This window comes from Lycorma delicatula, chromosome 1 (assembly GCF_047948215.1).
Source record: "Lycorma delicatula isolate Av1 chromosome 1, ASM4794821v1, whole genome shotgun sequence".
Lineage (NCBI taxonomy): Eukaryota > Metazoa > Arthropoda > Insecta > Hemiptera > Fulgoridae > Lycorma > Lycorma delicatula.
Window position 1 is genome coordinate 256,272,932 of NC_134455.1, and position 27,973 is coordinate 256,300,904.

Below are 27,973 nucleotides of genomic sequence, written 5' to 3' on the forward strand. Positions count from 1 at the left end.
ACCTGACGATTTTTGAGGAATAATAATTAAACTGTGTTTCGTACTATTAAAACATTTAATATATCAAATTAAATATCAATTTTTGCAATTTATAGTGAATTAGTTATATAGATTTTTTATTTATTTTAATATTATGTCGTCCAAATGTTTTCCATTACTCCTCACACACTCGCTTAACCTCATTCTAAAATTTGACATTGCTCGCTCAATCATCACTTGTGGAACTGCTTCAATTTCTCGTTGAATTGCCTTCTTGAGTTCTGCAATTGACTGTGGTCGACTACTGAAGACTTTATGTTTGAGATACCCCACAGAAAAAAATCACAAACAGCCAGATCAGGCGAACGCGCTGTCCAAGGAATGTCGCCAAATCGGTAAATCAAACGTCCAGGAAACGTTTCTCGCAGAACATCCATTGCGATTCTCGCCGTATGGGCGGTGGCACCATCCTGTTGAAACCAGATTTCATGTCCTTGAAAGTCATTCAGTTTCGGTCGCAGAAATTCATTCAACATGTTTACGTATCGATGAGAAGTTACTGTTACTCTGCGATTTAACTCAAAAAAATATGGGCCAATTATGCCGAACTTTGAAACCGCACACCACACCGTAACATGTTGACTGTGAAGTGGTTTTTCAAGAATTTGTTGCGGATTATGAGAAGCCCAATAACGGTAATTTTGTTTATTCACAAATCCTGACAGATGAAAATGCGCCTCGTCACTTAAAAGAATTTTAAGGATGGCCTTAAAAGCTTTGTGAGCTTTTAAGGATGACCTCGAGGATGACCTCGCAAGCTGCTTTGTGAGACGCCCAATCATTTGCATTAAGTTGCTGCACTAACATCATCTTATAGAATAAGATGATTGGAATCATCTTATGGAATTTCAGTTCGGCATGAAGAATTCGTCGTACACTTCGATCAGAAATGGCTAGCGCAGCAGCACGTCTCGCTGCTGAACGTCATAGAGACCGCATAACAGCTAACCTTACAGCGTTAATGTTTTCAGGCGTTCTCACAGTCCGTTTACGTCCTGCTGGTTTCATTTTTGAAGCAGTTATGTGTTCCTAATATTCTTCATTCACAACAATATCGTATAACTACTAGGAACAGACGCGTGTCGATTTAAATAGAAATGTCAGTGAAATAAACGCTGTTACAATAACCGAGTCATTATTTTTAAAATAGGCTTCAATCACAAACGCAAGTTGGCTACTGAAATAGCATGAATAGACCTGTCGATATACAACACTCCCGCCTTCTCATTGACAGTGGTGCCAACATAACAATTACTACAAAATCGTCAGATTTATATGCCGGACCCTGTATATTTCTGTATATCCTACCCTACTAAAAGGCATTTGTATGTGTGTGTGTCCGTCCCCGTAGCTTAGCACATAAAACACCAGTAGTCTGAGTAATGTTATTCCATATAGCAAGTAATAATGTGCTCAGATAACAAGCAGCAGAATGTTCCGATCACTAGCGGAAAATCCAGATTCGTTAGCATATGTCTCATGGTGTCAGGTGTATACTTGTTATATTATTAAATATGTATTACTTGCACTTGTTATTATTATTTATACTTATAATATTTATTTATTTCTCTAATCGATATATATATATATATATATATATATATATATATATATATATACATATATATATATATGTTTTTCTTCATAAAACAATGAACTATAACCAAAAGTAACAAATTAACCATGATACAACTGGAAAACTGTTTCTTGTGACCATCCTTCATCACCCTTTTCTAATTTAATTTAATCTTCATATTCATTTTAATTTAAAAAAAGGAACTGCCAACACTTTTTTATTATCAATACTGTTGTTTTAATTTATACTATAAATTAATTTATAAATTAATTTTTTCTATTATTTAATACAGAATTTTTATTAATTTTAAATATATTTTTATACTTCTATTTCGAGCCCATTACAGAGTACTCTTGACTGAATTATGTGTTGTTTTTCTTTTAAGGGAATTCTTATTCTAATATTGTTAAATACCATCTTTACTTTAAGGATGTTTTTTTTTAAGTGTATGAAATCAGAAATACTAATTATTATTAGCTCTGAAATTAACCAGAAGAAGCAATAGCTTGAAAACGACCAATAATTGAAAATTGATGATACAAATTGTCTGCACTGGGCAATAAGAACCAGTAAAGTGTATTTTAGTTCTTTCAATACTATCAATACCTTCAGAGAAATCATTGATGACTGGTGCCTCTTGTAACTAGGGTACTTTACATGCTTCACAGCCATAAGAAATATTTGAATATATAGCTGTAAAGCAACAGATTACTTTTACTCTTTTCTGTAGTGAAGCAAATCATTTCACATGATCCTAAAACTGCTTGGCTTAATCTTTTTATCTCATGTCCTTCTTGTTTGGGAATACATGAAATAAATGCAGAATTATAATTTCTACAAACTGTTACATATAATGAACATGTCTTAGTGTTGTCTTATTTCTTAAGAATTGGGTAACCCAGTGATTTGGTTTTACACTCGATTATTACTTTGTAACATATGGACATTGTTTTTCCTTTTTTTCTCATTTCTATATCTTTTCAAAAAAAGATTTAAAAAAAAAGAGATTAGTATAAACACACTTTATTTTGTCAATTACTTAAGTTATAACAATATTATTTTGTTAAAAATACTTGTATGAGGTAGTTTCAATCATTGATGTTTGGCATTGTAAATCTTAAAATATTGTCTCATATTTGAAAAACAAATATTATAAAAATTTTGTTTCTCCTTATTACAGACAAGATCTCATCCACCTCTCATATCAGAATGCAGTCACAGAAATATTACTATGCTTATAAATGAGTTGTCAGTTAGAATTATCAATCATGTTCATATAATATTTTATTCTGAAAAAGTAGCTCAGGATTGCTTTTTTATGAAATATATCAATGCTTCATAGCTATGTAAACCAATATCATGAAAAAATCCTTCATCAAAAGAATCTGAACGAGAGATAAAAATAAAAAATTAAAAAACACAACTGCCAAAAAAAAAACATTGATAACAAATATTGCTTTTTAATAAAGATTTAAAGAGCTAAAATTTTTTTTCAAATTTATTAATATTTATTTAAACATATATATATATATATATATATATATATATATATATATATATATATATATATATATACAGCCTATGACAGTCCTGCTCTTTTGGATAATTGCTATTCAGAGCTTCCCCAACCAGGTGAGAATCTGGTCGACATTAAATGCCTGCTATTTCTACAACATGAAAAATACATTTAAATAAATTAAAACTGTCTGAAAGTTGGTCACCCATTATTTTATTTAATTAAATACTGCTTTCACATTAATTTTTAATAATACACGTAGCTTTGTAAACAGTATATTTGTATGTTATGTAGCACTAAATAAGGTCTACTTAACTGAGTATATCAGTTAGTTTTTGTTCTAGTTTGGTTCCATCATGATCTTGTATTATACTAGTAAATAATACCCCCGTTTGAATTTTAAAAATCAGACAATTGTTTGCAATAGATATTATAAGAACACTCCATTGCATCTGCCAAGACAGTGCCCCAGGGTCACCCCATCTGTTGTAGTTGATAGCAATGGCTGGTCTTACCTCGCATGAGTTGCTTGCATCACCTCACCATGCTAGCCTCACACTCAGTCGCTATGGGAAGTCCTTTATTGTTAAACTGAATTTTGTTTATCTATTTAATATTATTTTATTTAACATAAATTTAATTCTATTATTTAATATTATTTATTCAATTGATTCAAATCATTCAGTTCAATTCCAGGTCAGTGATAGAGGCTCACAGTTCACAATTCATTAACATTTTTGCTTCTACCAGCAAATCACTGCTATGCTATATATAAATAGTCTCTGACACTCCTGGTAATGATTCCAACTCGGGGTCATACATCTAAGTCTGTTCAGCTTTTTAGCTGCTACAGTGGAACAAACACTTACATACATAAATCTTAAATACACTCCTTTTTGGGCAGACGTGAGCCAAATTCACAAGAGCAAGTAAAAAATATTCTACACTTTTTGTTCTACATTTTTTTTTTACAAAGGTAGGGTAGGTATACAAATTAAAATTTAACAAATTAATTTTTTGGTCAATAAAAACTCCAGTATTTCCATGTTTATACATATAAAAACAAGTATATATAAAATCACAAAAAAGTATTGGTCTATACATATAAAAAAAAGGTTTTTTGGATCCTTATAAAAAAGTAGATAGACCAGACTGTAGAAATTTGCATGACACCCAAATATTTTAAACTACTACAAAAGAAACCTTACTATGCTTTCACTGTCATTTTATTTTTTTGGCTGTGGAGTATCACACCTACCCATTCTTAACATAATTCTATTTGATAACAAAACTTTCTGTAATTTTACTAAAACTTTCTGTTTTACAGACTATCAAAGGAGCTGACATAGCAACTGTTAGAAAGCTTGGTAAGCCACCATATTTGATTACATTAATAATGGATTGTGTGTTGATCTTATTCCAGAGGAGAGTTGAACCAGTTCATCCTGATCTTGACAAAACCTTCTTAATACCAAACTGGGCTGAGTCTCTTAAGGTCTCTTAAGGCTGTTATGTATTAAATATTTTAATTTTTTGTAATTTTAGAACATTTTAGTTTTTTTTCAGTATATTAATGATATTTTGAATAAAGTGTAGATGAAACTTTAAAAAGGAAATACACAGTTAAATAAATAACCTAGCTGTAGTACTCAATTTTGAAATCGCAGTCACAAATTTAAAAATTTTGATATGAAATCATTTACTCTAGTTCTTATTTAAGCTAACTCATATAAATTAATTACTGGAAACAATCAAGTAATTGAATTTCTTAATTGCTTAATTTTATATTATAATCTCCTTCCTTTTTCCCAATATTTATTACTGAACTTAGATTAATACTTTGATTTGTTTGATCAGCACTTTAATTTTTTAGGATGGATTGTGATAAAGTTTTGTAATTATTACATGAAGTTATTACGAGACGTATTCATAAAGTAAGGACCGACGGCTTATATTTAAATATTAGTGGGTCTGAACACAGTTTCACATATGCAGGGCCGTCTATCGGCTATTTACAAAGCCACTACAGTTATTGTTTTGAATAAGTAGTAGTTTGCCTGCCAGTGAATGCAGATCGCAATGTCCGCAACAGTCATTTATCCCACCAGTTGTGAAGTGTGTGCTGCGAATTGATTTTTGTGTGTAAAAGTATCTTAGCTGCTGAAATTCATTGGGAGTTGTGCCTAGTATATGGATCTACAGTAATGAGTGAAGTAAAGGTTATACAATGGTGTTGAGACTTTAAAAATGTTCACACAAATGTGCATGATGAAGAATGGAGGCCCAATATTCAGACTGATGAAATCATTGAACAAGTGAACTGAAAGCTTCGATGTGATCGGCAATTGACAATTAGTGCTCTAGCTGATGAATTTCCGCATGTTGGATACACCTTTATCTACACGATTGTTACAGAAAAGCTCGGATACCACAAATTGCCTCTTCTTGAAAAAGTGGTTTGGTGGGCAATAGTTTGAAAACAACGAGGAACTCAAGACTGCTGTTGTCAATTGGTTCAATTCCCAGGCAGTGAACTTTTATGCAGAGGGGTTAAAGAAACTGGTGCAACCGTTACAAAAAGTGCTTAGAACTGAATACCGATTATGTGGAAAAGTGAAGTAAATATGTAGTAAACTAAAACTGTAAGTGAAAATCATTTCTCACAATTTTTTTTAATGACCAAACTTTATGAATATGCCTCGTATTTATAGTTGTTATGATGCATTAAATAGAAAAAAATTATCCGGTGTTATTTGAATGGTGAAAATCTATTAGTATAGATAATTGTGAAATAAATAACATAGTTTTCTTCTGTTTTCATTATTTTCATACTTAGTTGTTCTATAATTGGTCTAGCTCTATTTATTATATTAAATTTTATTCATGATGAGATTTCTAAGGAAATAATTTTTTAATTTATTAATGAATTTTAAGTTCATGGCAATTTTCTGCCACTCTTAGAATGGCTTTGATACTGATGGTAGTTCATTAAATGAGTGTATGGGGGGGGGGGAGTAATAGAGAATCATTCAATTGATGATGATTTATTGTTTTTGAAGATTGTAATTCGTTTGAATACTATTGATTCTCATATGATGAATATAAATATTATAATTCTAATTATTGAAATTAAGGATCCTATTGATGAGATTATGTTTCATGTTATATAGTTATCTGGGTAGTCTGAATATCATCGCGGTATTCCTGGTAGTCCCAAGAAGTGTTGGGGAAAGAATGTTATGTTTACTCCAAGAAATATAGTTGAAAATTGAATTTTTAATTTTGTAATAAAAAGAGTTTTGCAATAAAATCGTATTCACCTTCATGTAACAGTATTTTGCTGATGAACTAGATTTTGTTTAAAATATTGCTTTGATGTAAATGCAGATTCATTTATAATGATTGGGTTTTTTGTGTGTACTAATTAATATTTTTTACACTTTTCCTTATACCTAATTTCTTTTCTAATTGTGTTTCCTAATTTTGAAGGCAATGTCTATTTGGAAAGTATAAAAATTATAAACATTCAATAACCTCATAAAATATTTTATAAAGTTATAAGGACAGTTATGGTAAACCCACCAGGTTGGTCTAGTGGTGAACACGTCTTTCCAAATCGGCTGATTTGGAAGTCGAGAGTTCCAGTGTTCAACTCCTAGTAAAGTTAGTTATTTTTACACGGATTTGAATACTAGATTGTGGATAACGTTGTTCTTTGGTGGTTGGGTTTCAATTAACCACACATCTCAGGAATGGTCGAACTGAGACTGTACAAGACTACATTTCATTTACACTCATATATATCATATCATATATCATATATATCACTCATATATCATATATATCATCCTCAATCATCCTCTGAAGTATTATCTGAAAGGTAATTACCAGAGGTTAAACAGGAAAAAAGAAAGAAAGGTATGTTATGGTAATGTTGTCATGTAAAACCTTTTAATATTTATTAATTTCAGTTGCAAGATTGTTATTTACATATTTAACATTAAAAAAAATATTTTTATTTGTCATTTTGTGTGTATTTGATTTGTCTATTAATCATGTCTGTATATGTTAGTTTTATGAGACCAAAGATGATTTGTTTTTTTTATGAATATTATGTAGGTTTTTTAAATAGTAAATACTGCTGTTTTAGTTTGGGTGTACTTCATTTTGAAATTAACATTAAATAATTTAACATTCTATTTTTTCAAATGTGAATTTCAAATTTTCATTATAAAAATTTAATTTGTTAGATTAGACTTTTAAAGGAAAGTTAAATAATGAAATAAATATCACAAACATATATTGGCTGAAAAAACATAATAACAAAATTACTAAAAACCTTAAAACCAATACATAATAAAAACACAAAAAAGTAAAAGCATATACACAAATTATTTATACACTAATATTATACACATTATTAGTGTATTATATCACTGAATATATTAAAACTTATAATAAAAAAATATTTAAACCAGCATACAAAACTAATAACCACATTTAAAAAACAAAAATAATAATAAATAAAAATCAATGTCTGTGTGGAATTCATAAAATTACAAAAATTACAGAAAAATAATAAATTATATTTATATAATATGGCAGGACCATCTAATAAACAATAAACATTATATTTCTGATATTATCACAAATTTAGAAATGTTTTTTAAATTTGAACTTGAAAGTGGTAAAGAAAGATAAAATGATGAATAATAAATTTTGAAAAATGATACCAAATTTTTTTCCAATTTCCAATTAAAGTAAATGAAATATTCATTCGATTAGGGCATGCAAATACTCTAAATATCTAAAAACCACTTTCGAGTTTTTGGAATTTTAAGAGTTAAAAAAACAAAATTGTTTCTTACAGCTTTGCCACTTTATGCAATCAATCTTTATGCGAGTGAACCCGGAAAAGGAAATCAAAAAATTGTTATACACTGAAATTATTTTTTTTTTTATTTTTTTTTTTTTGTTTTAAAGGCATCAACTGCTACGGTCATTAGCCCTTGTCACATTCTTAAAAAGAGGATAGTATCACCATCAGGGTTGTCATATGTAAGGGTGTAAAGGGCCCTTATATTTTGATTTAAAAGCACAAAGTACACAAAAACATTAAACCGCACAAAAAACAATCAACACTTATGGGGTGTAAAGGGCCCCCGATCTTAAAATTTGAGATAATATCCCAAAGAACATAAATAGAAAAAATATAAGTCTATACAATGCCATTATCTCTTTCTTTCTACCTGTCTCATTTATTTATTTATTTAAGCACACTCGGGATGACCAGAACCGCCTTTAAGCAGCATATCAGTCGCCACAGGATGCTGTGGAAGTTGACTCCCTCTATAAACAGTCCCGAAAAGCCGACCTACTTGGCTACAGGCATGCATTGCGCTTACCCATAGTCTCGCGCACTTAGTCCACCCTTGAGGGTCCCCCATGCCATCATTGGACACACCCCGACTCCCTGCTCTTGCATGCAGGCGAGTCAGGGTGGTCTACGCAAGAGGGCTACATCCCGTCACTATGCATGCCACGCTTCAAGACTCCCTTATATATATAAAACTACCTCTTAGAGTTTGTTTAACACAGCTTTAAATTTTTCACTTCTAAGAAGTGAAAAATGCCGGTGGACTTCTAAGAAGTCCACCATGTAAATAAGCATGTAAATAAGCAACTATTTTTTCTTCATTTCCCTTATCTAAATCAGCAGCAATATCATTTCTTAGTCAGAACCTCTTTCTGAGGTCCTCATCCATGGTACACTCTTGCATTAGATGCTTAATTGTGTTTTGTTACAAACACTGCAAATTGTTCTCTCTTCGCCGAATAACAAATATGAATTTGTTATTCGCGTGTGACCGATTCTAAGTCCGATCACGCCACTTGTTCTCGGCGAGTCAACTTCACGTCGCTTTTCCATTTATACAGAGAAGTTTTGACTGAGTTTAATTTTGTATTTAACTTCTCCAACCAGTATTCCACTTGTGTCTTACTATGTTAGTTAGACAGTTTTAACATCTGCCACCCTTACAGGAATTGCATCCAAAACATCGCAGACTGTTGCCTTTCTAGCAGCTTCATCTGCGCTTTCATTACCAGTAATACCAGCATGCCCTGGAATCCATACAAATACATATCGCTGTCCTCGTTGATTTAGAACGTACAAAATGGACAGGATGTTTGCGATTAGGACATCCTTAATGTTCTTGTTCCGAATTGCAACAAGTGCACTTAAAGAATCGGAAAATATTAGCACTCTCTCTTCGCAACAGTGTTCTGTGTACTGAAGAGCTTGCTGTATGGCAGTAACTTCTGCCGTATAGACACTGGCCATATCTGGCAGTTTCCAAAAGTGGGCTTTTCCATTTACATATATGGAGCATCCAACACTATTTTTGGTTTTAGAACCGTCAGTATATATTCTAATACGTTCTTCGTAGCTACTGACGGTGGCTAAAAATTCCTATTGGATGATCACTGCTGGCTTTTTTTTATTTCTTCTTGAGAGAGATCCAACCTTGTATTTACCGCTGGCAAGAGCCATGGTGGTATTTCTCTCGTAGAAATTGCTAATGTATCTGGAATTTCTTGTTCTCTTCTTAATTCGTGGTACCTAATTGCGGCTGGTCTGGAATAAGTAGCGCAATGTTCGTATAATGCAGCCAAAGGATGTTTGTTAAAAAGTTTGTTATTTATATGGGGAAGAAAAGCCCATATATTTCCTGCATATCTTAGCAAAAGGATCTCTCTTCTATAATGTAGTGGCATTATTCCGGCTTCGTACATTAGACTAGTCGCCAGACTTGTGCGGAAAACGTCTGTCGGATATCATATTCCGCTATTATGAATTACGTCTAACTTTCTTAAATGCGACTTCCTAGCGGATGAATATACAATGCATCCGTAGTCTAGTTTTGATTCAACCAATGCCTTATATAGTTTCAATAATATTTCTTTATCTGAGCCCCAATTGATGTTCGATAAACATTTTATAATGTTTAGGACTTTTTTGCATCTATCATTCAAGTCCTGTATATGTAATCCCCACGTAAGGGATTTACCCAATACCAGTCCTAAAAATCTCACATTGTCCTTATATTGTATTGGATTATTACCGATTGTCAAAACAGGACTTTAGTGAGGAATTCTCTTCCTACAGAAGTGTACACAGCACGTTTTTTCTGGTGAAAATTGGAATCCATTATTCCTTGCAACTTCATTTAGAGCATTTATCGCTCGGTGTAATTTGTATTTCACCATAGCTGTCTTGTTGTTGGGATACACAATTGCCAAATCATCAACATATACGCTTTTGCTGATTTCTACTGAAATGGCTAATATCAATTTATTAATGGCAATCGTAAAAAGGTACCGCTCAACGGCAAACCTTGTGGTCTGCCATTTTCCAAGCTTCTTTCAGATGAATATTCATTGATGGGGAGTACTTCATATAGTACGCGTAATATAAAGTACGGTCGTTCATATAGTTGCTGAGTCAAACTGGCAGATTGCCACGAATGCCCCATTCATGTATCTGGAGCATTACTCCATGTCGCCAGGTCATATCGAAAGCCTTCTGAAGATCAAAGAAGACTCCGACACAATGTTTCCTTGTAATAAAGTTGTTGTATATAATGTTCTCTAAGTAGATCATTTGATCAGTGGTAGAATGGTATTGTCGAAAACCTGCTTGATATCTGCGTTTTGCAGTCGTATTCAGCTGCCTCATCATGTTATAATGGATTTCATCCGGACCAGCAGCTGTGTTGCCTGCTTTCTCCAACGCTTTCACGAATTCTTTCATTTTAAAGGGTACATTGTATGTGTAATTATACTCAGTTCTGAAATTTAGTAGACCTTCAAGTCTACTAAAGCTTTTTTCGTCCGAAAATATTCATCGTAGTTAGCCGTTTTGCCGGCCTTCTTGAAGTGATTGGATAATAACTCTGCAATTCCGTTTAGAGTGTCCTTGATTTCATCAAGGCAATAAGATTATCTCTTGTAGGACGTTTCTTAAAGGGCTAATACGCTCTTTTCTTTCTTTTTATAGCTTCACTTATTTCATCGTTCCACCACGGAACGGGACGCTTCGTAAGTTTCCCAGATGTTTTGGGAATATATCTCGATGCCGAGTCAAGTATCGCATTAGTTATAGCGTCGACATCGGCTCCGATAACTCCAGTTGTTTCGGGAAGTATCCTCCTAGCTGTGAAGCTCGTCCAATCTTCGTTATCAAACAACCATCTTTTAGAGATGGGGTATGCTTTTCTTGCAACATCAGGGATAATTTGCACTGGGAAATAATCGCTTCCATGCAAGTCGTCTAAATCATGGATGGTGTACCTCGGTGCTATCGATCCGCTTATGAGTGCAAGATCTATACAGGACGTCGAACCATCTCTGGCATTGAAAAAAGTTCCCCCTTGCAATTGATACATGTAGGAGGGAGGCTCTTTACAAGGGTCTCCTTCATGCACCGCATCACTGCACACGCATATTTTGCGGTTTTTCACATCTAAGAGCCGTGTGGCCAAAGCATTGGCACTTGAAGCATCTCATTGGCTGTGGGACAAATGCCCGCACATCCAATCGATGAACCCGTGCTCTTACCTTGTCCGGCAAAGTAGACCGGTTGAAAATGAGGACATGAGAGGCTGAGGGTAGGCCATCGCTGTTTCTTCTAATGTTCAATCGGCGACACTCTGTTAAGCCTTGTGATGCTAATTCTTCAACAATTTCTTGCTTCGAACAGTTGATCCCGACAGACCACAACACCCCTTGAGGTGTTGAGCGTGCCGTCGGGATCGACGCGTACAACCAATTCTCCAATCTTTTTGAGCCCTGGGATCTTCTGAGACTGAGAATCATTTATAGTCTCCACATGAAGTCCAGTGAAGGTTTTTTCTTATTTCCTTAACAGGGCCTCCAGCACATTAAGTTATCTCTCGAGCAATGAGAAAGGGACTCACCCTCGAGAAATTACTATTTTCCTTCGAAATGACTAAATATTTTGGCTTCGGTACGTTGCTCTTGAAAAAAAGCTTTTTGCAAGCTTTTCCTAGCCTCAACTTCTATACGACGAGATTCTGCGCTCTTTCTCCGTTTCGCCTCAGGCGAAACGGCTGGTTCTAAATAAGGGTGTTTACGTGAACCCTCTGCTGGTTGTTGTTCAGTTTGCATGACCTTTAATCTTTTCTGCAGTAAGGCTAGCCGCCAGGTACACCCCCACTCCAGGGCTACCAACCCTGCAGATTCGTTCCGGTACTTCGGTGGAACCGGCATATGTCTTGCCACTGCACTGACTCCAGACCCCTACACACCGAGGTTTTCAGGGTGGCCCCAAGCGGTGAAAAACATGGGCACCTTAACTACATGTTTGCCATCGCGGGGGGCATGTGGACAGCGAAAGGCCTCCATTACACCTGCAATCACTTCGACCGTAGCCGCCAAATCGCCAGCTCTAAAGGCGGTATCAATCCATGTCCTTAATCATTGAAATTTTTGTATCTGCAGGTGGCCGCAAAATCCAGTCCTTAGATACGGCCTATAGATGTAATTCGGCCGAAAAATATCATCTCCGGGAAGATCACTCTGAACCTTGTTAGCCAGCTGCATGTATTGTACGTAAGTACAGCTGTTGCCGCCCTGGACGTGGAATGTAGATGTTGTGTTCCAGACGTGGGGATTAACCTCAGGGCATTGACGTCGTCGCACAAGTTTAATGAACACAGGAGGAGATTAGGAGGGCAGAAAGGTTTATGGCTAGATGGGAAGGGTGAGTGAACTGAGCCGAGCCTTGACTGACACTAAACATCTCCTGATCATGATGGGAAATGCAAGTAGTGTGGGCAAAGTTGGGACAAGAATGCTAGTATATACAAAAAGAAATAGCAGCCTAAATAGTGTTAGCTCAGCACAAATAATAATTTAAATAAATACTACTTATATATTTGAAGGATTTCAAATATACAGAACAGTGAATGATTTTTTTTTAATTGGTGCTAGTGGTGAATTGATAGAAGAATTACTCAAAAAAAATATTAATTACTGTTAATTGAATTAATGTTGTAATTTTTTTTTAATTCTACAAACGTTAACCATGCAGTCAATTATACACTGCTGAGGAAATAGGTCACATTGGGAAAGAGTTCTTTTCTAAAAAATATGTATACAAACTAGAAAAAACCTGGTTAAATGAACTGGGTGAAAACACCTGGACAAATATAATAATTATCAAAAATTGAACAAAGAATTACAAAAGTATGGTATTATCAACAAAGCAAGGGTACAATTTTGTATATATGTTTTTAAAATCAATTCTCTTATGAATCTTACTCCCCTGTACTATATACAAATATTTTATTTTATTAGATCAACCAATGTACATAAATAAAGTAAATAAAGTAGGATGACTTACCTGGTACCACTATATATGAAGGAGCGCTTTCGCAATTTACTGGCATCATCAGCTGCATTATATATTCATCTAAAATTACATTACAAACTTCCTAAAATATAATAACATATCATGTGCATTTACTTATTTTATTTAAAATTTAAAACCTTTAATCTTTATATTTTTTATTTTAAACTTTTATTCAGTTAAATTATAACATTAAAAATTAAATATGTAAAAATATGACGTCAAGGCATAAAATCAAATTAAAATTAAAAATCAGAAATTCAAATTAAAATCGAATAAATATAATTTTAAGCGAAGCAGTTACGCATGTTGTTCATTTAACTGAACTTACTTTACTATACTGATTGAAATATATGTTAAATTACACATCGCTATCAAAATAGATGGTGGTGCCATCTACTGCAGCTTTCAAAATACTGTCATCCTCATATTCTGTCTGAAGGTTGATTATATTAAATTGTGTAAATATATATATATATATATATACATTCTTTCTAAAATATCTAATCCTTTACTATTTATATTCATATTATATTTTATAATTTCCCTGTATTTTTAAATTAGTCCTAATATCAGATATTGTATGTTTATTCATAATCAGATACATTAGAGAAACCCAGTTTACCTTTTTTAAATTTCTAAAATTTCCCAAGGATCTAGCTTTAAATAATCTAGTGGTCTTTCCTATACAAATATAGTCACAAGCATTACATATAATTTTATAAATACCACTCATATTATATAAATCAGATGAATCATTATGTTTATTACTTAATAGATGTTTTATTATGTGGTTATTTGTCTGGTACGCAGGATTATTATTATCATAAACCTTTGTAATATGCTCAACTATTTTATCAGTATATACATATTTTAAATACATATTGTCAACTTTTTGTGTGTTGTTTAATGTTATTAAATGTGTGTGTATAGAATCTATATGTAAATAAAAACATTTCAAAAGATTATAACATTTTCATTATCTTTTCAACCATCAGTCATATTTAAATGTTGAAATGGGGTTATTAAATCTTTCTTTTTTAGAATTGACAGATTTTAATTTAAAAATAACAATTACACATTTTATTCCTTATCTATTTTGTCTACTTGCTTTTTTTATTGGAAAAAGCTATTAAATTTACTTTCATAGAAATAGAAAGCTAATTTAAATAGTTTTAGTTTTATATTTAAGTTTTAGTTTTAAATTTTTTAATTTTCAGATGATGGCAGATACTAGATTTTTGTTTAATTTACAAAATTTTCCAAAAGATAAGATAAATGCTGAAACTGTTGATTTGATGTTACCGTATTTAAGTTATAGTCAGTACACTTACGACAATGCTAAGGTTGCTTGTGGAAATGTTGCTGGCTTAATACAGTGGACAATATCTATGAGGGATTTCTATGAAATAAACAAGGAAGTTTTGCCATTAAAAGTAATCTTTGTTCTAAAATAAAGTAAATTTTTTTTTCATTAATACTTATGAAACTATAATAAACAAACTGCTGTGCCTGTATAGAACACTATATTGGGCTGACTGGATGCACATCCATCCACAAAACAAAATATGCAAATATTATGCGTATGGTTGCTGAAATAAGTAAGCAACCCCTTAAGAATGTTATACTTTATTTCTGTAATTGAATAGCAATCTGTAACTGAATAGTAATCTCCAGCAAGAAGAGACCCAAACAACAAGATTCTAATGAAGTTCCTTAATGAGGCACAAGGATTTTCAATGAGTAAATGTCTTTATCTCCATTTATTTATCTCCATGTATTGATTTGGTGAGCATCATTGAACTGGAAGCCAATTAATGTTTTCATTTTTATGCTACTGTGAGAAAACTCTTTTCAAAATGTTCTGACGTTTTTTTTAATTTGTGATGGTTTAACTAATCAGTGTAATGATATGTCTCCAAAATAGTATTACTATTATTATTCTATTATTGCTGTTTTTTTCTTTCTCTTATTTTATTTTTTCTTTCTTGCTACATAGTTTGGTCTATGTTACAAAAATAATTACTCATATAATTTGTGATATTTTACCCTAATTGGGCTAATTTTGTTTTGTTATATGCCATATAAATGACTAATAAAAAAAATAGAAGAAATTTCTGTGATCTGGTTGCCAGTAGTTTCGTTCTATTTTTTCAGTACATACCACATATATGGTTCTTAATTTCATCAATCATTCCTTTATTTTATGCAAATGCTAAAAGAAGAAATTAAGTCAAATTTCAGTAACTAAGTGAGGCCCAATCACAGTGAAGTAGTGCTACCATTTTGACAAATATTGAAAAATAATAAACCTGTACTACACTTGTTATGACAAAATTAAAAATCATTTTTCATTATGTAGAATATAAATTTAAAACTAGTTCTATATTATGAACTACTTTGTGTAACAACACTGCTACCACACCCATCAATCACATAGTTTTATCATTGTGTAGTACCACATTTACACAGAATATATTAATTTATTATCTAGATAGATAGATATTCCTAAAAATTTTTGACAGATTGATCAGCAACTTTAGTTGGGATTGCTGAGATAAAATTTCTAATATCTAACTATCATGTATTTTAAAACTATAGAATCTGTAGGTAGGAAATCTATGTACATATGATCTATAACAAAGATGTTTTTTTATAAGAAAAGTAAGTCATCTAAAAAAAATCTTACTATCAGAACAGCATAAATCAACTAATATACTAAAAATTTGAATGTTAAATATAGAGATAAAAATCTTGAATCTCAAAATCAATTCACTGCTAGTGTTGGAATGTAACTTTTAACACCGATTTGCCATTAATGCATGATATTTGATTATTCATAATCAGTTGATTATGGAGATGTGGAAAGATTTCTGAAATTTTTTTATAAATTTTATTTTTTTTTAACATTAAAATTCAATTTACCAGTTAAATTTAGCTCTGTATTGCTCTAAATAAAATTCCATTTTATTTAACTCTTATTCACTTTTTTTCTTACACTATTTTCTTTAGAATTAAATTTTATAAGTCAAACATAAAAAGGTGTGTGTTTCGACTCCATTTTTTTGCATTTTTCACCAGAAAGTTTTTGGACTCATTTTTTCAATTTTCAGATTTCATACACAACCATCAAATTAGCTTATATTTTTGTGTTCCAAGAATTTCTGTATGGCTTCATTTCACTGCAAGAAATGAAATATGGGTGAAATTTTTATCTGCAACCTAATAAATCATTCTGTATAATATACATTTACATTTGTATTTTATGTAATATATATATTCAATGCAGTTTTAAATATTAAATTTTTTTTATTTTAACTGACAAACGGTAGGGTTAAATCTAGCAACTGGCCAAGAATAAATTCCTTTATAATAACAGTAAATTATTAGAGAAACTGTTGCTTGTAGGCAAAGTAGAATTAGAAAATCATGCTTGGAATCATAATAGCCAACTACCCAAGTCCATGTAATTACACTGTATGATATTAGTTGGCCAATAGCCCAAATTTTTAATTGTTACATTGTATTCATAATCATGCAGTTCTGAGTGGCGTACAACACTTATGAATAAGCAGATAATAAAATAAATAACTATGCCAATAACTAAAAGAGATACCAGTAAGCTGACCATTACACCAACTATCCAGTCAGTTAGGAATTTTCTTTCAACTTTATAAGAAGAAAATTAGCTGATCCTTTCTTTTCAGAATGAATTGATTTAGCAAGACATATAACAACTACGTGTTATTCTAGTAATTATTACAATGATAAACATAATTTTTGTTTCCTAACATGCGATACATGATTTTAATCTGTTTTTTATGCTGAAAACGAATATGAACTCAGAATCTTAATATAGCTCAAAACATAGCTGTGTTGTTTGTATTAAGCACTGGATTTAGGAATGAATTCATTTTTGTTCAGTCTTATTGCTGTCTTAAGTTTAAAGTGCAGTGTCATAATGACTCAATCTCTGGTATCTTTTCACGAGCAGAGATTTGCATTGTATAAAGTCTTTTCCAGTGATATTTTTGAGCTGGTGATAGAGTGTCTACCTTCCCCAGTTTCACAATCTTGCTGTCTGAGAACTGCTAGAACGGTTTTGTGCCCTTACTGTTAAGACGATTAATATCCTTTTCACAGGGATTCAGAAAATTTGGTGCACGATTTGTTCAAGCACCCGCCTCATCGCAGCGAAAAGAGTGGCAACGACTCCTGGTTGCAAGTCCCTGTTACGATCAAAGAGGCCTTTACCCTTAGTCCTGCTCGCGCCCTTTTAGAGCGGGGGTTGTAATCTGAAACTCTGTGTTAATCTTTGATTTCACACATTTGATCCAGTAACAGCGAAAAGGTGCAAAAAGTGGCAGAAGAATACAGAAGGTCTCCAGCTCCCCGTAGGTAGTCGTCACACTTGTGGGCTTGTGCCCAATATATCTGGATAGAAGAATCAGCGAGCAGGTAGTTCGTATACTGTTAGGTCAAGGAATTTCTGACCATGACAGACTTTAGAGAGACATGTAAGAAGCCTAGCCGAAGGAGGGAGCCAGAGCTTTTTCCTTTCACCTCCACAAACACTGGTTCTGACAATGATGGTTCGAAAGTGGATAAAGGGGTGACCACCCGGGAGGGTATGAACCCCACTCATTGAAGAGTTTTCACAAACCAGGAACAGGCCTGGCATCTCTGCCCTAATGGTCCATGGCTTGTTTTCCTATCTAGCAAACCCTAAGAGTACCAATGCAGCTACCAAGAGGAGATTATTGCCTCGTCTAGAATTCTTCCGAACAGCTTTCATAGCTCTCAAACACTAAGAAAGTAACTGTAGTTCAGAAACCTGCCCCGGCCCCGTAGCAGCAGCGTAGGTGTGCTAGGTATGTGTAGGTATGCGTAGGTATCCAGGTTGCCCTTCGAGGTGGCCGGAAAGGTCTTAAAATCAGTAACATCAGTGACACCGGCAAGGGATTATTTGTGGTAGCGAATGATACAGAGACCATTCAGACAATTAGAGACTCCACTAGGGTTAAGCGATTGAATGTAAAAATAGACCTGAAGAGAACGCGTAGGGCCCACATTACAGTCTATATTGACCGTAGCCTTACCAATGAAGATGTCTTATCCCACATTGAACACTGATTTGGATGAAGCCGTCTTCCGGCGGGACTGCAGGCTGGTCTTTAAAACGGGTAGGCGTGATAACCAGAAATATCACGGAATCTTTGAAGTGGGTTCTGGTCTCTTTCAAGAATTTACGTCTGCAAGCAAACTGTTTCCGGATGTCCAAAGATGTTTCAAGTGCTGCATATATGGTCACAGGGCTAAATTTTGTAAGTTTGCCTTGCTGTGTGCCCATTGTGGAAAGGAGAGCCACAAGCCTGACGATTGTTCGCATAGGTCCGAGACTGTCCGGTCTGTCCTAAGTGTAAGAAGTTGCACAAGAATCAGGAGCACCCAGTTGTTACATAAGGGCTGTTGCGTTGTACTTCAATCCCTTACATGGATTGGTTCGGTCAACTAAATTCCCAGGGTGCTTATGCAGTCCAGTTTGAGTTAAGTGAGGTTGTAGAGAGACGAAGCCTCGATGTTGTCCTTCTGCAGCACCCATATATAATTAGAGTTGATCTGCCTGGCTTTCACAGCTGGAAAAAGTTTTATGTAGGGCATAACTGTATGTGCTATTCTGTGCAGGAAGTCGTTTGATAGTGTCTTTATACGGTAGGTTTCTGACGCGCATCATGTTGCGGTCAGACTTGCCATTTGCGGACAGAACCTTACAGTTAGTTCATATTTCCAACACAGGGATCCCACTGAGGAACATCTAGCGAGATGGAATAGGATCCTTCGTATTGCGTGTAATGGTCCAATCCTTATTAGTGCCAATGTTAATGTGATATCGCTTTTTTGGCACAGTGGGATCACTGATCATGGCGGTGGCTTAATTGACAGTTTCATAGCGCTGCACAATTTCGAGGTCTTAAATGTTGCGGACCAATTGGCCACTTAACGGGTACGGTTAACAGACGAAGGGCCTTTTCAGGTACAAATATTGACATCACCATTGGTAGGGACATCCGTGGCAGGGTCCTTTACTAGTCTATGGTCGATGACTATTCTACCGTTCATCGGTTGATACTTTCTGAAATAGCGAATGAGCTGCGCGAAGGCCATGGGGGTTACCCGGCCTGCCATTAGATGCCTGGCAGAAAATTTCACTTCTGCGGTTGTGGCGGCGACGGCTATAGCCGCCATTCCTAGAGGCACTGGCCGGGAACGTATATCTAGTTGATGGTCTCGGAATTTGGCAGCAATGAAGCAGTCTGTGAATCGACTCAGAAGGGCTGCGCAACGAGACGGTGATCCCGATCGTCGTGCGGCCCTAACTGCGGATTACCGCAGAAGGAGGGCTAGGTGCTTTAATACCATTAGGTCCAGGGGTAATACCAAGCGTAATTCCTGGGGCTTCTTCTTTCAGGAGCAAGGAAATAGAGATGCTTGGGGCGTTGTGTATAGAGCTCTTGAACGTAAGCGCAGGACAGATGTCCTCTTGTCAGTTTTGTCAACCCGCGAGGGTGTGGTAATTGATAAGGACCGTGTCCATAATAAATTGCTGAATGATTTACTCCCAGATGACACTATGGTGGGTGAGGTTTCATATCACCGGCGTGTCAGGAGGGAAGTCACGATTTTCAAATCCAACTTACAATCTTATGAGATCATTAAGGCGGAGGTGCGCCAGGTGATCTGTAGTATGGCACAACACAAGGCCCCCGGATATGATTATATTACAGTGGAGCTCCTCGTCCAGTAGTCTTTGGTCCCCTGACTAGAATATAAAATAGGTTGCTCTTCGCCGACCAATTTCCGGCGTGTCAGAAGCGTGGAGACTTCGTGTTGTTGTTCAAAGGTGTCGCGAAGATCCCACTGTTAGTTCTTACCATCCACTAATGCTCTTTCCTGCGATTAGCAAGGTTTTTGAGAAGGTCCTATATTTGCGTATTAATATTAGATTGGCCGCTGATTATTTGATAATGGACAACCAGTATGGTTTCCGACCGAGCAAGAGCACTGAGGATGCTACACTAAAGGTGATGGATATAGCTTTCTCTAGTTTATGTAAATATGTATTAGGGATTTTTCTGGACATATCCGGGGCATTGAACAACTTATGGTGGCCCTCTGCCCTGTTTCAGATGCAGAAGCGTAAGTTTACACGAAATGAATTAGAAGTGCTCTTAAGATATATCAGTCATCGGACCGTTTTCCTGCGTGATGGTGGCTCGGAGGTTCATAAGATCCTAACTAAAGGAACCCTCAAGAAGGAGTCCCCTTCTTTCGATCATAGAATTCGATTCCATGTTGCGTTTAAAGTTGCCATGTTGTTGTCGTGTCGTCGCTTATACTGACGACGCACTGTTACTGATTGAAGGGGATTCGCGTAACGAGTTCCGAGCTGCTCATGCTTGTGAGACACTCCGACTGTGTAGTCTCCAACATAAGATGATTTTCAGCCTAGAGAAAACAACAATGATGTTGCTTAAAGGCCAATTAGCTGCTTCCCGACGAATCTGGGCTCGGATGGCTGGTCTCCTTATTCAGTATGTTACCGCTCGAAAATAGCTGGGTGTTATCCTTGATGAGAATTTTCGGTTTAAGGAACATCTACAGTATGTAGCAAAAAAGGGCGCTGATTCTTTTTATGGAATCCGTAGTGTCATTCATCCCGATTGGGCGTTGAATTACCGTGCCATCCATATCCTCTACAAAGGTGTCAGCGAAGCTATTATGCTGTATGCTGCGCCTGTCTGGACTCACCGCATGGCTTTTAGGTATTGCGCGAACTTTTTTCTGCGGACCCAGCGACTCCTCTTGCTGGCTATTATAGGCGGTTACAGAACAGTCTCGCGGGAGGCAGTCTTGTGTTACAGCCAATAGATATCTTGGCTAATGAACGTAAGGTACGCTACATTTTCAAGGTAAATAACCTATTGACGTCAGAACGAAAACAGGAGATTGAAGACCGGGGCCTTGCGTCTTGGCAGGTCAGGTGGGACGAATCCCCCACAGGTCTCTACACTCATGGTATACTTCCTATAGTGTCTGTTTTAGGTGCGATTGGATGGGTCTTCCCCAATCGGTATATCACACAGTTTCTCTCCGGGCATGGTGCTTTTCGGGCGAGTTTGGCTAGGTTTCGTTTGATGTATTCGAGTCAGTATCCGGATTGCGGGACTGATGATACAGTGGACCACGTCCTCTACGTCTGCCCTCAATATTAGTTCGAACGTTCACGAGCTGTTAGGGAACTGGAGAGAATACATTCCTTTCTGGATCTCTGTATTAACTGGATGATCCGCGAGGATTGGTCTGTAGTTGCTGGTTTTCTTCCCTTGCGGTGTGTAGGTCTGCAGAGGGAGTTTAATCGTGGTAGGATCCCGGTTAGCTAGGGTTCCGGCTTAGGCACTGGATTGGTGGAGGTAAGCGCACTGTACTGCCACGGTTATATTGATATTGTTTGTGGTTCGATTTGGGGCTCCCTCTGGTGGGGATGGCCGCGCCGCCGGGTATGGTATCCCCGTACTTCCGGGGACGTGGCCTCACTCCGCCAGTGGCGGTCCTGATCGTGACTTGGTAATGACACGCGAGACACCATGAATGGATCGAGTGTAGGTGCGGGGTTTGTTCCCGGCTTCTGCGCGGACCTTGTTGAGGTTATGTTCCCCTTGTTAGGTGATCTAAATTAGTCGAATTTGGTGTAGGTCTGAATTTCTATGTTGCGTAAGGCCGTTATTTCTATGTCCGTTTGAGGCCTACGTGAAGGCGAAATTTGATATGTATTTTACTGATGCAAATGTCTGCCGAGGAATTTACATCGGTGGAATTCTGACCGAGGTCTGACTGATGACTGTGAATTATAATCAGTTAAGAGGATCTATAGACGACCTCCGGTAAAGCCTCCCTGGGCTCGGAACGGAGGAGGTGGTGTGGCAAGTGGTAACATTACAAGGTGGGGGGTGCCTTCTCCCTACGAGGTTGGAATATCATAATGCCTCGAAATTGTGTAAATGCCTTTTGATATGTATGTGGTGAGTTTACCGCAAAATCAAATAGAAAAACATTACATCTTTAATTAAAAAAGCATACCATTTGTACTGGTGATCAGGATAAGACTTGGGCTCCTCATGTAGTATGTACTTATAGTTCTGTATATTTAAGAGGATGGCTGAAAGGTACACGGAAGCCTTTGCCATTTGGTGAACCTATGGTTTGGCTTGAACCAAAGGATCACGTAACCAATTGTTACTTTTGCCTAAGAAGTGTGTTTGGAACTTAACAAGTATAAAAATAAACCTTCATTGCAATCTGCAATCAGGCCTGTACCTCACAGTGAAATTATTTCAGTTCCTGAGCCACCTGTGAATGTATGTTTCGAAAGCAGCGATGAAGAATCAGGCAGTACTGAAGAAAAAAACAATGATATTGATTTTGAATTAACTTCCAATAAGCCACATCTTAAATGATTTGGTTAGGGATTTAAATTTATCAAAAATCAAGCTAAACTGTTAGGATCAAGACGGCAATTTTGAAATTTTCTTCAAAATAATAAAAAATGTTGGGCTTTCCAAGCCGACAAAAAGAACTTTCTCAATACTTTATTGATGAAAATAATTTGATTACACAAATATTGATGAGCTTATGTTGCACTTAGGACAATTAAACCTGAAGACTGGCGCCTTTTCGTAGATTCGTCCAAGTATAGTTTAAAATTGGTACTACTACACAACGTTAATAAATATCCTCCGATACCAATCGCGTACGGTATTTGAAAAAGACGTACGACGTGATGAAAGACGTTCTTGAAAAAATAAATTATTAAAAACATAGCTGAAGTACATGTGGTGAATTTTAAAGTTATAGCTATTTTGTTAGATTTACAGTTAGGCTGTACTAAGTACATGGGTTTTCTTTGCGAATGGGACAGCAAAGCTAAGGATAAACATTATGTTACCGAAGAGTGGAAGAAATGACACAGCTTAACTACAAATGGGAAAAATATTATTCATGAGCATTTTTTTTTTTTTAAAGAGGTGGAGGAACTTAATTTACGTGCGCCTAAGCAGTGTCGGGCTCGCTAACAGGTTCCGCCAGTTATAACCAAGGGCGTACCACCCCTGGCTTCTCCTTTCCTGGAAATTCTTATAAAAACATTTCATCAGAAGAAAGAGGAATCGTCCACACATACAGTCGTAACAATCCAACAATATCACACACCACACAAACAACACTACTGGAAGAAACACATACAGCACGTCAAATACATACACCGACAACAACACACAAGAACCTGCAGAAAACAGGACAAGCTACTAACATCCGCAACACCCACGCGTTACACACCCGCACAGCCATCAAGACAGAAATCTTAAATAGTCACACCACTTACCATTAGCCACCATCAGGCGTACGAGCAGATTGTCCCCGGCCTCATCGCACCCAGACAACCCCCCGCACGTACGGACGTACAGGGGGGCCTGTACGCACTCAGCCGAGGATCTGTCTGCCCCCGCGCCCTCCGGCGCCATTCTCCTCTGCGGGACTCCCCATATAATTGGAGCTTCCTCATGACCATCCTGATGAATCTTTCCACAGTCTTCCACTGTGCCTCACCTTGTAATAGGACTCGTAGGGTATCTTCAGGGCGAAACATGTGCTCACGTCTCAGGTTGCAGAGCATCTTTCTACGCTCTATGACGAATCACGGACACAAAAAAACATATTGGGGGGATCTCTTCCACCTCGCACTCCAGACAATTTTCAGATTGATCGAGCCCGAATCTATACAAATAAGACCTGAATCCCTCATGACCACCAGGAATTGCGTTAACTCAAAACTCAGCGTGCAATGGGTTCTCCAGCACCCCCCTGACATCCCCAATAAGGCGGTGGGTCCACCTGCCCTTCGTGACCCGATCCCGCCGTTTTTGTGCGATCTCTTCCAGCTCTTCAGCAGAACGTTTCCTTTCCTCTAATGGGAGTGTTCTCAGTTCCCTAGTTCTGTTACGCCGCATTATCATCAAGTCTACAGGCGGGAATCCAGAAATCACCTCAACCACCTCCCTGGACACCGTCCTATAGGCGGCCACTACTCTGATTCAACACCTCCTATGGATGGATTCTAATTCCCCTGTAATTGGCAAATCTAACAACGCCCGCCCACAACTCAGCACCATAGTAGGGCTGAATAGACCACACTAGTAAGCAATTGTCTCTTATGTTGGGAGGCCCCTCTTGTAATAAGCCTCCTCGTTTTTTCCGCCTTCTCACAAGCCCGGAGTACGTGAGTACTAGTAATCTTAGTCTGTAGTCAATCCAGATTCCCAAGTATTTTATGGCCACCTGAGACACAATTTATCTACTATCAAGGATCAGACGTAAAGTTGGCCTCCTCCTGACGGCAGAGATCACCACAATCTCCGTCTTTTCAGGAGCCAACTCCAGTCCTACCTAAGCCATCCAATCACTAATCCTTATACGACTCAGTTGTTTTGCCTAGAGCATTATACCTTGTTTCCACCTCCACTAGTAATGCTATATCATCTGCGTAGCCAAATAATGTAACAGTTTGTGGGAGAACAACCAGAAACACTCCATTATAAGCCATGTTCCAGAGGGTCGGTCCAAGGACCGACCCCTGCGGCACCCCTCTATCGAGGTTCTTCTCAACATACCCATCATGCAGTCTAAAGATCATCTGACGTCCAATGAGGTAATTTCGCACCATCCGTTGCAGGTAAGAAGGGACACGAAGGTTCAGCCCGTGCCGCCACCTTGAAAACCATATTAGGCAGGAGATCCAGGCCAGGCGCCCTGTCCGACGATATTTGTGTGATTGCGGCCTCCAGTTCTGCATCGGTTAAGTCTCAGCCGCACCTCTTACCTCTGGGAGTAATTCGTTCTCCGAGGAGAAGAGCCCATCAACTACGTTCAGCACTTCTTGCGGACATCTCATAACTGTAGCTCTAGGTCTTATTGCTTTCTTCACTAGAACCGCATAGGGCCTCCCCCGCGGGTCCGTCACCACCTCCTCAATTAATTGAGCCCAACATTTTCTCTTGACTGTACGATGAGCTTAGCAAGCTCTCTCCTCTTTTTCTTATACAGCTCAGCGTAAATGACTTTTACCGAATGCAAGTACGCCCTTATCGTACGCCTTCTAGCCCGGTGGCATTCTTCTCGCTTCCTTGCTATATCGGCAGTCCACCAATATGCAGGCCGTGGGAGGCATCAGGAAGGGAATCGATACTCCAAGCAGATGGAAATCTAGCATCTGGCGCGATTATGTCTAGACAGTGCCCAGACGCTTTGCCCTCACATTCTAGTATCTTTCGTACGTAGGTCGCAGTATTCCGCCCGTAGATCTCCGTTTGTATTTGCCCCAGGCTGCAGCCACTATTTATCCTGACTCTGTTAAAGACGTCCACAAGAGCCCCAGCAAGATATCCCCTCCATCATCAGAATCAACGCAGGCAACACGAAATATTTGAGACTAGCGTCACATCTCCTCCAGTTTGTTCAGTAAGTCGTGTCTCCAACGTAGCCGACACAACACTTCTAGCTCTGATATCTGATTTGCCCAGAAGCCAGTGTGTGTCCAAGGCCCTGCCTTCCTTCACAGCGTGCATATCCAATATGGCAACAGTGCCCAGTGCGCCCATTCTTATATCCGGAGCACCAATTTTAGTGTTACGAAATGCACTCCGAGGCCAATCTTTCTCATTTGCGCTGTGGGTACTCCGTTATCCAGAGCATCCATGATTGGGCAGCCGGTAGCGACCCACGCCTGAGTGTTTGCCTCCGCATTCTGTCTCTTTGAATTTACGGTCAGGAGAGCTGTTAACCACTCTTCGCAGCTCCTTAACCGCAGTACTAAAGTCCACCTCCAGTTTTTTTATCTTTTTTGACATTTTTATCTATATTTTTGCGGAGTGTCTTGGCCAGGCGCTCTAATTTACTAACCAAGTCCTCCCTCCATCTCTATATGCGCCTCCTCCTCCTCGAAGGAGGAGCAGGATTGTCTCGCCTTCAATCTTTTGGTTCCCCTCCTGATGTCCATAGTTGGTCTAGGGGGGAGCCCCTCCTCATGTAGTACTTGTGCCAAATGCGCTCCAGCAGTATTCTGCGCAAGGGATACCTCTATGTATGCCTCACGCGAAGTTGTCGGCTCTGTATTGGTCTCCTTCATGCCTTCTGATGATTCCTCCATAACAATAGTCGGATAAGGAAAAAAAATTATATATATATATTCCCTACTATATATATATATATATATATAGTAGGGAAAAGTTACCGTAGGTACCGATGTTATCTATTATCGTTAATAATATTCATAATAATTGTATTACCGCTCATTGATATTATTATTGTTATCAGCTGGAGATAATCCTTATTGCCTGTGACAATAAGGTCGAAACAACAAAAAATCACAATAAAAAATCCGTCCGTTAACCAAAAATCGTAAAAATTTCACGAGCCTTAGTTGAACTCAAAAAAAAAATCTTTATCCCCTCTCTATATAAAGCCTAGTACTAATGAAAAATTTTGTAAAAGCAATAAAGAAGAATAGTCCAGGATTTTTGTACATCAGGCAGAAATTGCCTAATGTAAGTGAAGGAAAAATTAAAGAAGGAATATTTGTTGGTTCTCAGATAAGAGAGTTGGTCAAAGATGATTTATTTAACTCAATGTTAAATTATGTAGAAGTGCAGCTTCATTTTATATGAAGTACTTAGACTTCATTTAAAGACGTTTGCAAAAATTTTCTCCGCAAATAAAAGCCGACAATTATCACGATATTTTTAATCAACTTCTTACTTCATACAGAGCTATGGGATGTAATATGTCTGAAAATACATTTCCTGCACTGACATCTGGATTTTCCCGGATAAGCTCGGAGACGTGTAAGTGATGAACACGGTGAAAGTTTCCACCAAGACATTTCGGTGATGGAAAGCCGCTATAAAGGGAAATTAAATACTAACTGCTAGCCGAATATTGTTGGACTTTAAATCGGCTATTTATAAAAGAAAGGCATCTGCGAAATCATTCTAACACAGATATAGCCATGCAAAATTATAAATTTTAAAGATTTTAACTATAGTTTCCCTTAATTTTTTTTAAGTGTAATTTATTTAAAACAAAGGGTGATAGAAAAATTGTATTTACAGATCTGTAATGTACGCAAAAAGTTATTCAAGAAATGGTATCACACTTAGACAAAAAGAATTTTTTAATATTTCTCTCTTTTCAGTGTTATTGCCATACTTAATAACAGGCTGAAGCCTCAGTGCTCTTTGGGAATGAGCGTGCCTTTCCTGCTTATAACCTCTTTCCAAGCATGATTCCCTCAGTCTTTTTA

General features: G+C 36.8%; 1 protein-coding gene across 1 annotated transcript in view; it reads left to right on the top strand.

The window, feature by feature from the left end:
- Positions 1 to 27,973, top strand: part of kl-3 (dynein heavy chain 8, axonemal kl-3) — a 744,292-nt gene that overhangs the window by 581,617 nt on the left and 134,702 nt on the right. The window contains exons 20-21 of the mRNA XM_075354364.1: positions 4,459 to 4,626; positions 14,784 to 14,999. Coding sequence (XP_075210479.1) covers positions 4,459 to 4,626; positions 14,784 to 14,999 — 384 coding nt within the window. The remainder of the gene's footprint in view (positions 1 to 4,458; positions 4,627 to 14,783; positions 15,000 to 27,973) is intronic.